This window comes from Maylandia zebra, linkage group LG8 (genome assembly GCF_041146795.1).
Source record: "Maylandia zebra isolate NMK-2024a linkage group LG8, Mzebra_GT3a, whole genome shotgun sequence".
Lineage (NCBI taxonomy): Eukaryota > Metazoa > Chordata > Actinopteri > Cichliformes > Cichlidae > Maylandia > Maylandia zebra.
Window position 1 is genome coordinate 20989134 of NC_135174.1, and position 16041 is coordinate 21005174.

A 16041-nucleotide genomic window follows, 5' to 3' on the forward strand; every position below is an offset into this window, starting at 1 on the left:
CTTTTGAACTTTTTAAGATGGTCTTTCTAAATTTATAGTTTTTTCTCTTTAATTGCTGCTGTTCCTTTAAATAATTTCTTGGCTTCAGTCGTCTTTTATAAAAGAGCAATGCGTTTTGTAACACCGAGTTCTCTGCAGCACACCTCAGCTCCGGTGTAATAAAGTTGAAACAAGTAAAAGCCAATGGTCTTTGGATGAGGTCATTTCTATGGATGTATTTATAATAGGCTGTGGGGACGTTAAATTAATGATAATAAAGCTGTTGGTGGCTGAAGGCCTGATGTATGATCCTGGACTAATTAAGTGTGCAGAGTTTGATTGGTTTTCTGTCCAATGTCTAGAGGACACTCTGTCCTTTACCTCACAGAACACAGCACTGCCATTCTTTTCTATGTTCCAGTTTGTGCCAAGTGGCTTCTTTCGTAGATATCTGAGAGAGAGAAAAAGAAAACTCAAGCTTTATGGTGGTCCCACTTTGTGTTAGCTCTTGTTGGAGTGGTTTCTTTGGTTGGTTGCAAGCCATCATTTTAAATTCTTATGAACTTTAAAGTTAGGTTTGATGGAGCCTAACAAGAAGGTGCCAAGGTTACATCAGCAAATGTTTAGCCTTTCACTGTGGGTCAGTGAAGAACTTTTATGAAAGTGCAGAAGAACACCTTAATTGTAGATTTGCCCCCACCTCATTCAATTCGACTGTTATAGCTTTCCAGGGCTCACTGAGCTCCTTAGTGTTGCAGGTGAGCAGCGGCTTTAAGTAATTGTTGTTGCGGGAGCTCTGAGACGGATGCCTCTAATCCCACGATTTCTGTAAGCCCTCAACAGTGGCTATCCTGTACCATGTAATACATCCATTCCCTTGAGATATTGTAGCCACACAAAACCCACGTCTGTGCAGAAGGCCAGTAATATCTGATGGAGTGGGAATTTAAACACTTTACCTCCATTTCACCTTGCACAGTTTTAGTTTCTCTTGCGAGTTTTGATTTTATTTCTCTAAAACTGAGCGGTTGCAACGCTAAATTATTTGAAGCCGCTGCTGCTGCTCGGCTCATTTCCACTTAATGACCAGTTTTGTTAAGATTTACGGTCTCTGTGAGCACTAAGGATTTTCATCTTTGAGGGATTATGTGTCCTTTCTTTCTGTGTGTTCCCATACACTTGGAAAAATGGGGGGAAAGCGTTTTCTGTCGCTGTAGTGTGATCATTGGCGTTTGGTTGCTACAGTCTGTGGGCAGCATTTGTTCCACATAGCCAAGCTAGCGGAAGGAACATTAGTAATTCGAGTTGGAGAAAATATGAGAAAGTAAAGCCACTGAACCCTAATATTTGCTTGACATTTGCTTTCTGTTCCTTGTATAGTGTTCTGGGAAAGTCATTAGCATAGATCATTAATTTTTCTGATTTTTGTTTCCGCATGACAGCAGGCAGGTGCTTCGGGGTCTTGTCATGTTGTTTTAAATGCTAATCTGGCTGGCAGCAAGAGTGATGTCTCTGGTTCTGATCCAGGAATATTTGCATTGATAAAACAGGGCCTTTCTGCTGGCTGCTTTTAATGATTTAACAGGGAAGCATCAAACCCTTGTCATTTCCAGTGCAGGTGGGGCTGTTTACACAGGGATGAAACGCACAACAGCCTTGTGATCATCTGCCAGTGTAATTCTCTACTTCATCTCCTCCCAGGCTCTATGAGAACAAAGGAGAGGCTGACTTCATGGAGTCCTTGAGGAACCTTTTCACATCCTTTAATGATATGATGAACAGTAATTCAGAGAACACTGGCATGGTGAAGGTAGGCTGATTACCACTCAAGTCCAACTGCATACTGTTGCTCAACCTCACTGCCAAGAATCATCTGCTGCACTGTGAATAGTAAATAAATCTGATGTGATTATCTTGGGATGACAGATTCTGTAATTGGAGATTAATGTGCCTTGTTAGATTTAAACTATGACAGCAGTTTATTAGATATTAATGCTAACATTCCTTCAGATCATTGCTGCTTACTGTGTTCTGTGCACTGTGTTTGTTTTCCACGTCTTTTTCACGTGTCTCTGTGCAGATTTTTCTTTTTATGTGAACTTGTTAGAGCTGAGAATCTGAGAAAGATAATCTAGCCACTTAAAGTAGTAGTTATAGTAATTAATGACTTGTTGATATGCTGTGAGAAAATGGGACGATACAGAGGAATTAAGGAAGTATTGATTCAGCATAGTATAATTCAAAGTCAATTAAACTTTAGAGATATCAGTGGTGCCAGTTTAGCTCACTGGTGCCTGCAAAGCTGATGCAGCAGCCTGGGTTCAAGTCTAACCTTTGCAGCTCGTCTTCCCTGACTCACTTTCTCTGCTTTCCATATCCAATCATCACTGTGCTGTCAAACAAAGGTGAATGAAAACACGCACTTCAGGGATGTCAGTCTGTCCAGATAGAAAGAATAAACCATTGTGAATTCATTTCAGTTGTTTTGGTCCAAATAGCTACACGGTCTCACCATAGACCATTGCTATCTCTTTGTCCTTCCTGACTGGTTTTCTCTAGTTTTGCTTTTTCTTTGTCATTGTTGATAGTATGAGATAGTACCTGCAGCCCACACAGGTTGCAAATGTAGGCCACCTCCTCCAGAATGGCACATCCATGCGTGCTGTTGCAAAAAGGTTTGCTGTCTCTCCCAGGACAGTCACAAGACAGTAGAGGTGATACAAGGAAACAGGCTGTTACAAGAGGAGAGCTGGGCAGAGCTGTAGAAGGGCCTTAATCCAGCAGCAGGACCGGTATCTGCTCTTTTTTTGGAAGCAGGAGCAGAAGGTTCACTGCCAGGGCCCTACAAATTGACATCCTGCAGTCTGGTCATGTGCATGTTTCTGAACAGACTGCTAGACTCATCTGCATCTTTTAGTGGGTCCAGCACCAATGCAGCTCAACTGCCATTTGTCAGAGAACACCAAAATCAGCAGGTGTGTTGCTGCCACACTGTCAGACCTTATGTAGTTCAGAATCGTGTGATCAGAATGCACATGCAGCCCCTTGATGACAAAGGCGTTAATGCCATGGACATTGCCAGTGCCACAGGCTATCCAGGAGCTCAGGGATGCCCAGATCCACCATCACCTTTAAGAGCATTCCCAAATGTTGTTGGGGGCCAATACCAGCGCTTGTGGGCCATTCATGTTACTGAGCCACATGTGGATATATCAGCTTGTGATTGCAGTGTACCCCTCAGCCTGATGGGGTATTGTCGTGAGCAGGTGACGTGGACACCCAAGTTTGTGAATGCAATAACTCGAGAACGAAGCAACGTAGGAGCTTCAAAATCTCCAACAGGTTCAAATCTCAGTGGCCTGGACTTTCAAGGTCAAGGTTAAAGTTTTCCAAAACTCTTGTGAATGCGATACGTCGAGAAGGAAGTCACCTAGGATTTTGAAATTGATGCAGAGTCAGAAAAATAAAGCGCTTTCAAATAGACAAAAATGCTTGTATGAATGTGTGTGTGAAAAGCACTCTGTAGCCGTCCATTTACTTGTTTTATCACACCAATAATTCAGGTTTTAGCTGAGCTGGCTTTTCAGGATTGAAACAGAGGATGTCAGACCGAGTTTGAAAAGAGGTCAGAGATCGAAAAGAGGTCAGAGATCAAAAAGAAACACATAACTAAAACTGTATTTATTTTTAATAATTAAAGCTTTAAAGCCATTCTACATTTCAGATTTCCTAAATAAAATCACAAGACTGTACACGGGCATAATACAGGCACGTTTCAAAGCAGAAACAGTCGAGGTATTAAATGGGTTATTTGCTTGACTATTTTTGGTTCCCACTAAGATATAATTCATGACATAATCCACTGGAGAGTCACAAGTTCACAGTTGTAACCTTCTGAAAAGATTAAATAAACAGGATATTGTTAATGCGTTTTAGAGGTACTATCTTTAGTCACACTATCTGTTATCCACCTGTTTCCTGTCTAAGCTACGATGACTAACTGCATGCTAGCTGTGGCCTCATACAGCAGTTCATTTATAGACTGCTGCTTTTTTGTTTGTTTGTTTTGTTTGTTTTTTTGGTGGGGGGTTCTCAGCAACATGTCAATAAAAACGTTGTGTTTTTTCCTTTTGGTTGGTCAGATATTTCCTGATTTTAGACTCATAATCATAACCGAGATTGTATTTATTCCAAATTCCTAGGAATTCGAAACATGCAGCAATGTTTGGCTTAAGTTTCCATCTTCAGAACATTATCTGACTTGTCTTGAAAGTAATTATTGGAATCAATTATGAAAAGATAATAAAAAGGATAAATGTATATATTGCACGAACTATAGAAGAACTCTTAACTCGTGGAAGAAGGTTTAGGGTGTATTACACAATGAAGTTATTGAGATATACAACTTGGCTTTTCTTGCATCTGTACTTTTAAGTGTGTTTGTTAATTTCTGTTGTTTGTCTATACCTTTTTTGTGTGTGTTTGTGTTTTTCCTTTTCCTATATTTCACTCTGACCTTGACTGTCCTGATGCTTGGGTCTTCTCTGGCCTTCTGCTCTTTAGCTGCTCCTTAAGGTATTTATTTCACTCTCTTTCTCCTTCTACCTTTAAACACTCTTTTTTCCCCCATATTTACTTGCTTCTGACCTCAAACTCGGCGACCCCAGATTAGAAACAGATACATAAGGATGTTTGTTTATTTGTGTAGATACTCTAAAAGACCCGCACACAGACTCGTGCACACTTGTGCGCACCCACGGCTATGCTTTTAGAGATAACATAATCACAGGGTACATGCACCTTGGCACACCTACAGTATATCCATGTGCACACTCAACCATATGAGGAGCTCAGGAGTCAATTAGGAGTCAGTTGCTGTGTAATTGGGTGAGATATTAGCTTTACTGTCAGTAAATTAAAAACTGATCTTGAGGAACGGCCATGAAACCGAGGAACCCTGGTTTCTTCCCAAATCCACCCCTGTGAAAGCACTGTGACAGGTGGAAGCTAATTAGTAGTCCCATTATGCCTCTCTGGAAAAAAAAATTGGAGTACTGATGAACATCTGGACAGACCAGCACACATGCAGCTGAAAATCTAATAAATACACACACATTCTCTCTCTTTCTGTTTCTTACTCTCACACACATGCACATGCACAAAGCATTAACAGATGCAGATGACTTTTTATTAGAATAGAGGCTGAATTGCCAACTGAATCAAAGTCAAACACCACTGAAATCTGCCTAATTCTTTCTCCCTGCAGAGAGAGGTGAATGTGAAATATAGAATACTTAATAAGATGAGATCGTATTAAGATGACAGCAGGAGTTTGTTTGGAAGTCATGATTATATCCCTGAAAAAAATCATTCTGAATCCTACTTTGCAGTTAGTCTCTGCTGTTCAAAAATGTGTCCTTAACAAAATCCAATATTTAGAAATCATTTACTAAAGTCAGTATTTGCTCTCTTGCCAACCTCATTTTAATATTGCTAATTATTCCTCCACATGTTTTCAGGAATAAACCATGAACAGTTTAGAAAAAACCCAATGGATTGTAATATCCAATGTGCTACACCTGTAACCCCATTGCAATGAGAGACAATGGCTGAAATGCACCAATGCAGTATAAAGACACAACCCACCCTGGCTGAAGTTTAGCAGCAGTCAGTTAGAGAAGAAGTTGTTGTTTTGGCTAAGCATAGCAGTTATGTTACTAGCCTTTGCATGCATGTGCTTGATGACTTACTGACACTATTGATGGACAAATTTAGATCCTATTTTTGTTAATATACCATAAAGTAAAACATGGTTATGGCTAAGTCCATATGTTTTTGGGCAATGATGCCATTTTAAAATGTTATGCCACCACACTGGATTTAAGGTCAACAGTCAAAATTGAAAATTGATTGATCATAGCCATTTTTATACTTCTCCATTTTCAGAAGCTCAAATCCAATGTATTTCAATATGACTGCCTGAGGTCTAGAACCCATGGCCATCACCTAGTCCTCTTTTTAACACTGTACCAGAGTTTTGATTTGGCTATTCCTAAAGTTCCTGCAACTTCTCTGTCAGGTTTATTTAGGATTTTTAACCTCTTCCATTTTCTTCTCCATTTCTTCTAGTCGTATATTGAAGGTTGTGTTACTAAGTCAACTCTAAATCCCTTAGATAAATCAGAAACATCCATCCTCGCTCGTCCATGAAACTGTTTATCAGTCAATTGTCTAATTAATTTCTAACCTCCAATCTCTGTAATGTATATGGCAGAAAATGTGCACATGTGTGTGCGCATTCATGAGAGAGAAAGCGATTTCAATTGGTATTGGTAGGTTGTTGCAAATATTAAATAATGACACATTAAAACTCTTGTTTATTGACTCCTCTAGTGGCTCACTGAGGGCATGCTATATGCATTAAGATGTGAAATGATTTTGTCATATTTTTTCTTTTTGTTCCTCTCGTAAAGGGTGCTGCACTGAAATACATTCCCACTATCGTCAATGATGTCAAGCTGGTCTTTGATCCCAAGGAACTAAGGTAATTTCATGTTTTGTTACATATTCCTAAGCTTTAATGTCATTAAAGTGACACCAACAGCTATCTAAGAGACTTAAACATTAATACAAGTGAACATGCCATTAAACAGATCACACAGTTCTCTGTGAACTTCAAGATTTCTATGTGGGAGTTCTGTAATAAAGGATCATACAGAGTACTAGAGCAGAGCAGAAAAATGCTTAAATCCGTTGCCTTTTGCAAAGAAACAAAAAGAGTCATTTGCTTCAGTTCGATTGCTTTGTTAAAATTTCATGTGCAGATTATGTTAAGACAGGCTATTGGAATATTGTGCTTTTTCAAAAGCACAGTTTATTTATTTTATCTGCCTCTCCACCTTAAGTTGCTTTTATTCAAAAACTCAACATTCACTAGCTGTGCTCTGATGGTTGCTGCTTAAAGAAGTTCAGGTTGCCTTGGAAACTCTCCACTCAAATGTCTATTTAAGTTTACGTTGTCTACTGCGCATGTCGCCAGCTGTAGCTTAATACTGTTTTATATAAAATACAAACATGCTCATGGATTAAATAATTAATTCATGTTCATGTTTGACCAAACAGAACATTTTATTTCATCCACTTCCAAAACCTTGCCTCCCCTCCTTGAGGCATAGCTTGCCAGCATAATGAGCATTAAGCTTCTTCATTTATGGGGGAAAAACATTATGCATGTTTTGTATCTGTGCTCAAATGTGGATTTTGATTAATAAATGTGTTATTTGTAAGGAAAACCTTTTTATGATTTATGTATCTTTTCATTTTCTTTTTTCATTTGTGTGTTTTTTTTTTTGTTTTTTTTTTGCAATGCAGTTAGGTTATACTAATGACTTTATAAATTTTTAGTTCAGTAGAGTTCATTTGCATTCAAGCGTCTTAAATATCAGAAGACATTCAGAATAATGGCAATGTGAGTCATAGGAACAAACTCAAAGGTCTACATGCACCCACGTCTTTAGACTTATTAGACGCGTCGCAGAACATATGCGGGCATACTGTGATTAGCTTTTTAAGTAACGTCGTCATCCATTTCACTAAAATCCACTGATGAAGCTATTCTGTGGCGCTGAAAGCTTCAAAGCATTTCTAGGATTTGCTTTTGTTCAGTATGTTTAAGAAAAATAGTTATATGCAATACCGCATGATATAATGAAACCTTTAAACAAAGTAGAAAATGTTTCAGCAAAACAGAAGTGCCGTACCCAAATAAGAAAGTTCCTGTATCCAAACTCACCCAAGAAACTCAGTTATCTAAATCTTGTTTACTGTGTTCAATGCCCCAGAAAAAGAAATAAAAACCTAGTTAATGCAACATTACATGCCGTTTAACAGCTACAAGCCAAGCTAGAGAAAACAAATAGACGAGCTTAATCAGTTGGACTGTTTTTTGTTTTGTTTTTTAATTTATATTGTCCTCTTTGTGTCTCCATAGCAAGCTGTTTACAGAGTTCATCCTTAAAGTCCCTGTGGGTCGCCTGGTAAAACAGAAGCTGGACTGCCTGATTGACATCGTACACAGCGATCTCTTCAATCATCACGGTGAGAGCGCGCACATACAAAAACTGTACCCATAGTTCCTCAGTAAATTCACTCATGGTTCGGTAATTTAGGCAATCACACACACCACCTGCCTCCCCAAGGCAGCCTTGTGTGGGCTCACAGTAAAGGGTCTCTGGTAGAGTGGAGTAGAGTAGAAATTGTTCTTGTTTTCTGCAACAAGTTAAGCTTGAGTCACCTAGATGTGACTGGAACTGATGTTCAGGGTTCCCATCTTCATAGAGTGTCATGGCCTTATTTCTGTTTTATTGTTTAATCAGTTTTCAGTCTTGTTTCCTGTCTTTGTCCTTTCCCTACGACACAGTCATGTATTTACACCAAAACTTTAATGATACCCTTGAGCACCATACTATTGTTTATTTTGGTCATTTTGTAGTAATGTCACATGTGAAGGGCACAGTGTAGAGGTGGCTAATTAGAAACATGCTTATCTCCAGACAGGCTAGCCTGTGGCATCCCAGAGACGAGGCTCAACCATAGAGATGCTCCAGAGCCAAGAGTTTTGCTAGAGGCACCGTGCGTTCTGGGGTTATTTTTGGCTTGGTCTTGATTTAGAGACAAACATTCTCACATACTGACCTGTGATTTCAACTAAAGATAAAATCCCTGTCTCAATAAAGCAGTAGTAATTGAATTTAGTTGGCAGAGAGCGACCACAGGAAGTGAAAAATAGTTAGCCACCAATCATTAGATTAATTTAGCCACTATGTTAGTACGGATGATCTGATATCCTCGTGTTGGTGTTGTTCCCAGACCATCATGAAAATGTTGTTCCAGGTTCAACATTGCAAGTGACCAATCACATTGTTGTGACGTTATTCTTTTGCGCGCCAAGCCATTCGTGCATTTATGAAATTCCAGTGTTGCAAGGACAATATCAATTCTGCTTACTGTTTATTAAAGGGTTACGGTTAGGGTTAGGGTCCGTTGATCGGCGGACAGAGGCGGTTTCTCGCAGCTTAAGTACAGTTTTTTGTTTTACGCCGGTTTTTCCCGAAGTCGCAAAAGTATGACGTCACAACATTCTGATTGGTCACTTGCAATGTTGATCCTGGAGCAACATTTAGTATGATGATCTGGGAACAACACCAACACGAGGATATCAGATCGTGCATGTTAGTACACAATGCTTTCCTACTACTATCTTGTTGGTATTTTGAAGCCAGAAGTGATCATATTTTCAGGAGGGGGTAGCAAGTTTTGATAGTAAGCTACATCTGTAGATTGTGTAGATAATTAATTGCTAATTAATACTAAGAAAAATACAAATGAAATACAGCATTTCACTGATCAAAACAATGAGCTGCTGAGCTACTACTCAGATAAAAGCATTCAAATGCTAAAATAAAAGGCACCACAGGAGGTTTAGTGGCGTTTTGGTGACTGAAGCTCAGGGGACAGCTGGCGGCTTAATAACATTTAAGAGATGAGTTATAAAAACAACAAAAAACCCACAAGACCTTGGCTGTTCCAGGGTATAAAGATGCTTATATCTGTTGTAAAGTTGGGTATTTTGACATTGCAGCCTATAAAGACTGACTCATTTTTGGAGACGGCGTCAAGCAGCAATTTGAGTATCTGCAACTATGTGTTTCTTTACCTTTTCCATCTCTGTAGGTTGCTGCTTTTACACACTTATAGTGCAGAAGTCTATGTGCGCTTGTCTGCCGCTGTTCAATTCAGCATGGCCGTACAGGAAAAGATGATGAGGGGGACACTTTGTGTGGGATGTAGCAGGAAGTTGTTGTGTTTTTTCCTAGTCATTAATGTCTGATATTGAGCATAATGCAGTGTAAATGTCACTGCTTTCAGCTTAATGATCTGCTCCTTATATACTTTACAAACATAAAATTGTCTCTGTGTCGGTAAGTAACTATTGAAGGCCAGTGCTCAGTGCATGGTCCTCTGGTCATTACTATTGATCTGTTGGTATAATCATGGACAGCCAAGCCCCCCCCCGATGTTTGCGAATGGACTGCTGATCAGCGGGAAGAGTTGTTGCTATAATGTAGATAAGGATCATCCCGCTGCTTTAAAAGCATGTGTGCTGCTCGATTCTGACAGCAGTTCCTGCACTGGTGCTTTGAACATCTGTAGTAGGCTCTGAGATGCTAGCTGGTTTCAAGCTGTGCAAAAGCACTCACAGAGAGGGCTTAGTTGCCAGGAAAATGTGTCCTTTCCATCAGTATGCGACAAGCAGTCGAATTAGCCAGACAGTTTTTAAGGTGGTGTAGTAAGCTGTAATAAGTGCCTATTCCCAGGTGGTCCATAAAAGGTTCTCTTGCCAACTAAACCCAAAATGAAACGTACTGGAATGCTTGGAGTAAATCAAGGCTCAGTGAGATGCATCTTACCTTTCTTAACATTTTCTATCAGTGCAATCTGAATGCGTTCACGCATGAAAATACTTTATTTCCTGCAGGCTGCACAGGCATTAACATATTAACTATTTTTGCTGAAAAGCGTGTCTTAAATTAGTTTATTTTAGCCCCCAGTGGGCTTAATTCAGTTCAAAATGACAACTTTAGAGAATAAAGAGGACATCTCTTTCTCCAAGGGTTTTATATATATGTCTGAAATTCTCTGTGTGAAATGGAATTGGTATGGGTATACAAATCTTTGCTTCGAATGAAAACTGCATTAATTTAGAAAGTTTTTCATTCGTTTATTCTTTTTTTTTTTTGTAAGTTTTGGAGGCAAAATGTTGTTTCACCTTCAGTGCTGACGATGTAAAAGGAGCATGTGAGATGGGTGCATAAATCGCTTTGAAATTGGCTCATTGTAAGAGAACAAATATGTCAGCTGCTCTCTTGCTCTGTGTTAAAGGGGGAAATTACTGTAGCGTCTAAAATCTGTGCTGGAAGTTTGAGGAAAACACTCATGGCCTAGCTTGATATAATCCACTCAGTCCACTTAAAGCACTTAAAGTTTTTAAGCAGATACACACAAAAATCTAGACAATAGATATATTTAAAATCGTATCAGGTGGCTGAAGCACCAAAATCCTTTCCCTCTAGGCACCATTGTCAGTTTCACCATACATTTTCTTTGAGGTTTATAAAACTAAAAGCTTTATGTGAATAGAGCAGAATACCATAAGAGCTGCCAGCTCAACCTTTAATCACAATCTTTTGTGCCAAACAATGGATATGTCTTGATATGTGATATGTCTTGGCATGTTATAAATGAGATGCAGGACTGTGCAAAAGTCTCGAAACTTCCCTCATTTCTTTATGTTTTGTTTCCAAGGAGCCAGATTTTCTTGCATTTTTTTTTTTAGAAGTTTTTCTTTGGAAATAGTTTTGTTTTTTTCAGTGTATTCCATGTAGATTTCCCTCCTTAGAGCAATGTGTTTGGTTGTTGTTGTTAGGCTACTGTCATTCAAGCATTAAAAACAGAACCTAATCTAATGTGCTGCTCACTGAGGCCTCATCAGAAATGGTCTCAGTGGTAGGGTGGATGTCGAGCAGCCATTTTTAAGAAGAAATCATTGTTAACAGGTCCGATGGAGTGATGCGTGTCACATTTCTGGTTCAAATTGTTGTTAGTGTGTACAGAGGAGTGCAGAAGAGAGACAGAACAATAGCCTATAGTCATATGGAAAGCACGGTGGAGGCTCTGTCATGGTTTGGGCATGGGGAGCTTCAATTCACAAAATTATAAATGCAGAAAAGAACCATCAGATTTTGATCTATAACACAGTAACATCTGGACACCGTCTCATTGGCAGTGCCTTTATTTTTCAGTGTGTTAATTATCCCAAACATATTGCCAAAGCAGTAAATGCATACCTGAATAAATCTTTGCAGAGTACAGAACAAAAGTGAGCCAAACTCCAAAGAACAAGTTGGAAAAAAAAACTCCTGAAGACTACTTAAGGAAATTGCAAGAGAGTTCATTTCAATAAATTGCTTCACCTAATTCCTATTTTCCAGGAAAATTATAAAGAGATGAAGGGTGACTCAAGACTTTTGGAAAGTATTATACTACTAAACTGCATCTAAATGAATTGCATCAGTGCATCACTTCTTTTCCTGTATTTGGAGCACTATTTAGTTTAAATACTATTATCAAAGAGGAGCTCCAGCTTAATTATTTTTTACATTAGAATCATTAAAAGCCATTCAAAGTCCATCAGCCATTCAGTCCAGCAGCTACATGAGATCTCTTAGATTGCTAGCAGGGAATAAGGTTGTAATTGATGCACTAATCAGACCCTGTAAAATTAAAAATGACATTTTTGATTCTCCAGGAGGATTTATTTGTTACACTGCTAGTTATGCATAGTGCATTCATTACCCGTTAATTAAAAAAACAGCATCATTATGCTTTCTGTGTGGGTCTGTGGCTTACAGCTAATTTCAGTATTACCAAAAACAAACCGCTTGTGAAGACACGCTCGCTTCTGTCAAAGGTGGCTTTGTCGTGCTGTATTGACAGAAATTTTGTTGTTTGGCTTCATGAAATCATCACATACTACCCAATTAGACACGCACTACATTTAGTAAAGGAGGTCAGAAAATGCTAAAGATTGTTCACTTTCTGTGGGTATTATTCATAAAGAGGTCACAGTAGTTCATGCTATTCATTAGGTTGCGTGCAGCATTGATGGAAACTTTTATGTGTGTTTTGATGTGCAGCAAAGTAACAAGTTTATTTTCTTCCAGCTTAATGTCTTATTAAAGTTATCTGTGAAGCAAAGAGATTGTATTGATTCTGAAATAAAATCCATTGCTTGGTGGCCATTTAGAGCAGCAGCATCTCTCCATCTTGAAGTCATAAAGATTTTTATTTGAAGAACACAATTGTTGCCTGATTCTACAACCGCACTGGGGACAATTTCACTTAGTGTACTCATTGTAGAAAATATGTCTTTTTTCAGTACTGTCTCATAGGGATTACCAGTTTACATTTCTACTTGCTATATGTTGTAGCAGACAGACAGCTACAGTAGGATTGCTTTCTACTTCATAAGTCTGTTAAATATTTACTTTACGAATTGATTAATTGGCCCTGATTCTTTTAATTACTACCAGGATAACTCCAGTGTTTGTCCCTTGACTTTAAATGTGATCCCCACACATCCGTACACAAACTCGCAATGAAACCAATGAGGTTCAATTAAAAATGTGATAAATCTGCAGCAGACTGCCTCGGGTTTACCTTCCAGCAGTACAATGGATGTCAGCTCATCACTTCTGTACTCTGTGTCCAAATTGACAACAAAATTAGTTAAGAAAAAAAAGTTAAAAGAGAAAGTTATGGTTTTCAGCTCCTCTTAATTGCTGTGTTACTATTAAATTAGTGCAAACAAGCAGAAAATAACTTTCTACTCACATAAAACTTTGCCTGTTAAGTGAAAGTCCTCATATGTTATCTTTTCAAAACTCCAAAGATTTACACTGACACCATCATTCAATGCCTCTTTCATTAGCTCACCCAGCCATCGGTCAGATGGGCTTATGCCATTGAGATGTGTCTGTCAACCTTCCGTCCACAGTTCACAAGAGTTGCCGCAGAATTGAAGCTGTTTTCTGTGTAATTTTTTCACATTATTGTTTAGGACTTTTGACCATTGTTCTTTGCAATGTTGCTTGAGTTCATTGAGTTTTGCAGGCCCACCACAGCATTTCACAGGGGTTGAAGTCAGCACTTTGGAAAAAGAAAAGAATCACTGTGCTGCAATGGCCCAGTCAGACATTCTGTTGTGCTTTGCATTATTGTTCTGTTACATGAACCAATTTTGGCCAAGTTTTACCTGTCAGACAGATTGCCTCACATTTGACTTTGGAAGGCAGCAGAGTTTTTGGCTGACTGATTGCAAGACATTGTGCTAACACACACCTGAATGCTTCTGACCAGCAAACTGTGGTTACACAGCTAATCAAGTGCATTTGATTAGTACTGTATGACTGTTACTTACCTTCTTAATTCCTGTGGAAGCAGTATTGGAGTACTTTTTCACGACTGCACATCTTTCTGGTTTAAATTTTTATGGACCAGTTTAGCCAGTTTATCCATATTTTTAGGTTTACTATTGTAATCTAAGGGGTGGTTTAATAAGACGTTAATAACATAAGACGTTTCATGGCTGACTAGTCTTGCAAAATGATTATGGCTGCAACTGGCTTTTGTTTTGATAGTGTTGCTGTCAAGTACTTCCTGTTTCCAAGTAACTAAAAATGTATTTGAACTACAAAAAAACCAGGGTGACCCTGCGACAAGTACAGCTTTCTTTTTTAGAACAATAAAAGGGATTAAAAGTGCAACAGGTCAAATAGGAGCATAGCTATTCTTTGGGATTTTGGGAGTTTTCCCCCCACAGTTGTTTAATTAGTAAATGTATGTTGTTTTAATTTACTCCTCGGAGATGTGGGAAAGTCATTAATAAGCTACATGTTTCTGCATCGAGTGTGTCAATAACATATGCTGTACCGCTTCGTGCGATCTATCATCTGCTCCATGTGTTGAGTGTCATCACGGATGTGTGTATTTATCGGCGTCCCTGCAGATTGCCGCGAGATCCTGCTGCCACTGATGACGGACCAGCTGAAGTTCCACCTGGAGAAGCGGGAGGACTTGAAGGCTTGCTGCCAGCTGCTTAGTGACATCCTGGAGGTGCTTTACAGAAAAGATGTGGTGAGTAATTCAACTCTGGAGCTTTACATATTTTTATTTCCCTCTTGAATAAACAGTAGCGTAATAAGGCAATCTAGGAATACCTCCATTAAAAAAAAAACAAAAAAACCTCTTTTGACTGTGGTTATTGTACTTAATAAGTGTTTATTAGTATGCTGTTCTCAGTTCGTTTTATTGCCCTGCATGCTCTGGAAGGAGCACGTTTTACGACAGTATTAATTTACTAACATGTAGAGGTGGCTGTGCTCAGTAATTCATTTCTATGGGTTGCTAGAGGCCATTCAACACTGAATTTTATCCAATAGCATTGTAATGAGTTCTAGTTATCTCCGTGGTGCTTTGGAATAGAGGGACTATTCATTATCAGCCTAGCCAGTTATTGTATACAGTCTTTTTCATATTATCAGTATAAAACGTCCACACCGTTCTCCATATCTCAGAATCACTGTGTTTTAATTAGTCTCAAGAATGAACTGATTAGAATTTGTTGGTCAAAGATGACTGCCTGTGGCCATCATAACACATCGACTAAAACGCTTTCTGGCTGTTATTAAATGCTGTAACTCGGGACTAGAGGGAGAAATGGATGTAAACTGGAATTTGACTAGTTGCCACATGCATACAGCTGTGAGTTATTCTTTGTTCAGTGCTACTTTACCTTTTTTTGCTTCTTTACAGCCAGGTCATTACTATAATGAACAGTACAAATCCTTAAAATCATTACTTTTATTTAATTATTTAATTTCAGAAAAGTAAGAAATGCAACTTATTTTTATTTCTAAGCCGATCAAACAGTTTCGCACTTTCTATCGGCTCATTTTTTAAGCACAAAACTCTTTCTAAAAGTTTTAAACTTGAGTCCGCGTCTCACACACACGGGTATCGGCCCCTTACCTCAAAAGCTCAAATGATAGCAGACACGCTCACAAACACACACTGTTTTACGAGTGCGTTTGATCCTCTTCCATGTCCAGACTCCTGATGTCCTCCCTCAGGCCCTCTCAGACTCTCGTCATTGATCACGACCGTTCAGCCTCTCACACTCCACTCTGCTAGGGATTATCCACCTCTCCCACTTGCTCTGGTTTTTACACCCCTCTCTTGCTGTTTCACAAATTGCTGAATCCTCTCACTGTCTTGCTCTCTGTCGTATCTGTCCTGCTGATCAGCACAACCAAGGCTTTCAGAGACTTAGATGCTCGCAAAAATACAGAGAGCGAAAACCTCTGTAGATATGTCTGTCTACTTAAATTTCATCAAACAATTTATGCCTTGTCAGCAAGAAGTATCTAACTGCATAGGCCTCTT

The 16041-nt window shown here is 39.0% G+C and overlaps 1 protein-coding gene across 2 annotated transcripts in view; it reads left to right on the plus strand.

Moving 5' to 3' along the window:
* Positions 1-16041, plus strand: part of dock1 (dedicator of cytokinesis 1) — a 208748-nt gene that overhangs the window by 73513 nt on the left and 119194 nt on the right. For both annotated transcript variants that reach the window (XM_004561173.3, XM_004561174.3), the window contains exons 23-26: positions 1681-1789; positions 6453-6523; positions 7970-8076; positions 14606-14733. In XM_004561173.3, coding sequence (XP_004561230.1) covers positions 1681-1789; positions 6453-6523; positions 7970-8076; positions 14606-14733 — 415 coding nt within the window. The remainder of the gene's footprint in view (positions 1-1680; positions 1790-6452; positions 6524-7969; positions 8077-14605; positions 14734-16041) is intronic.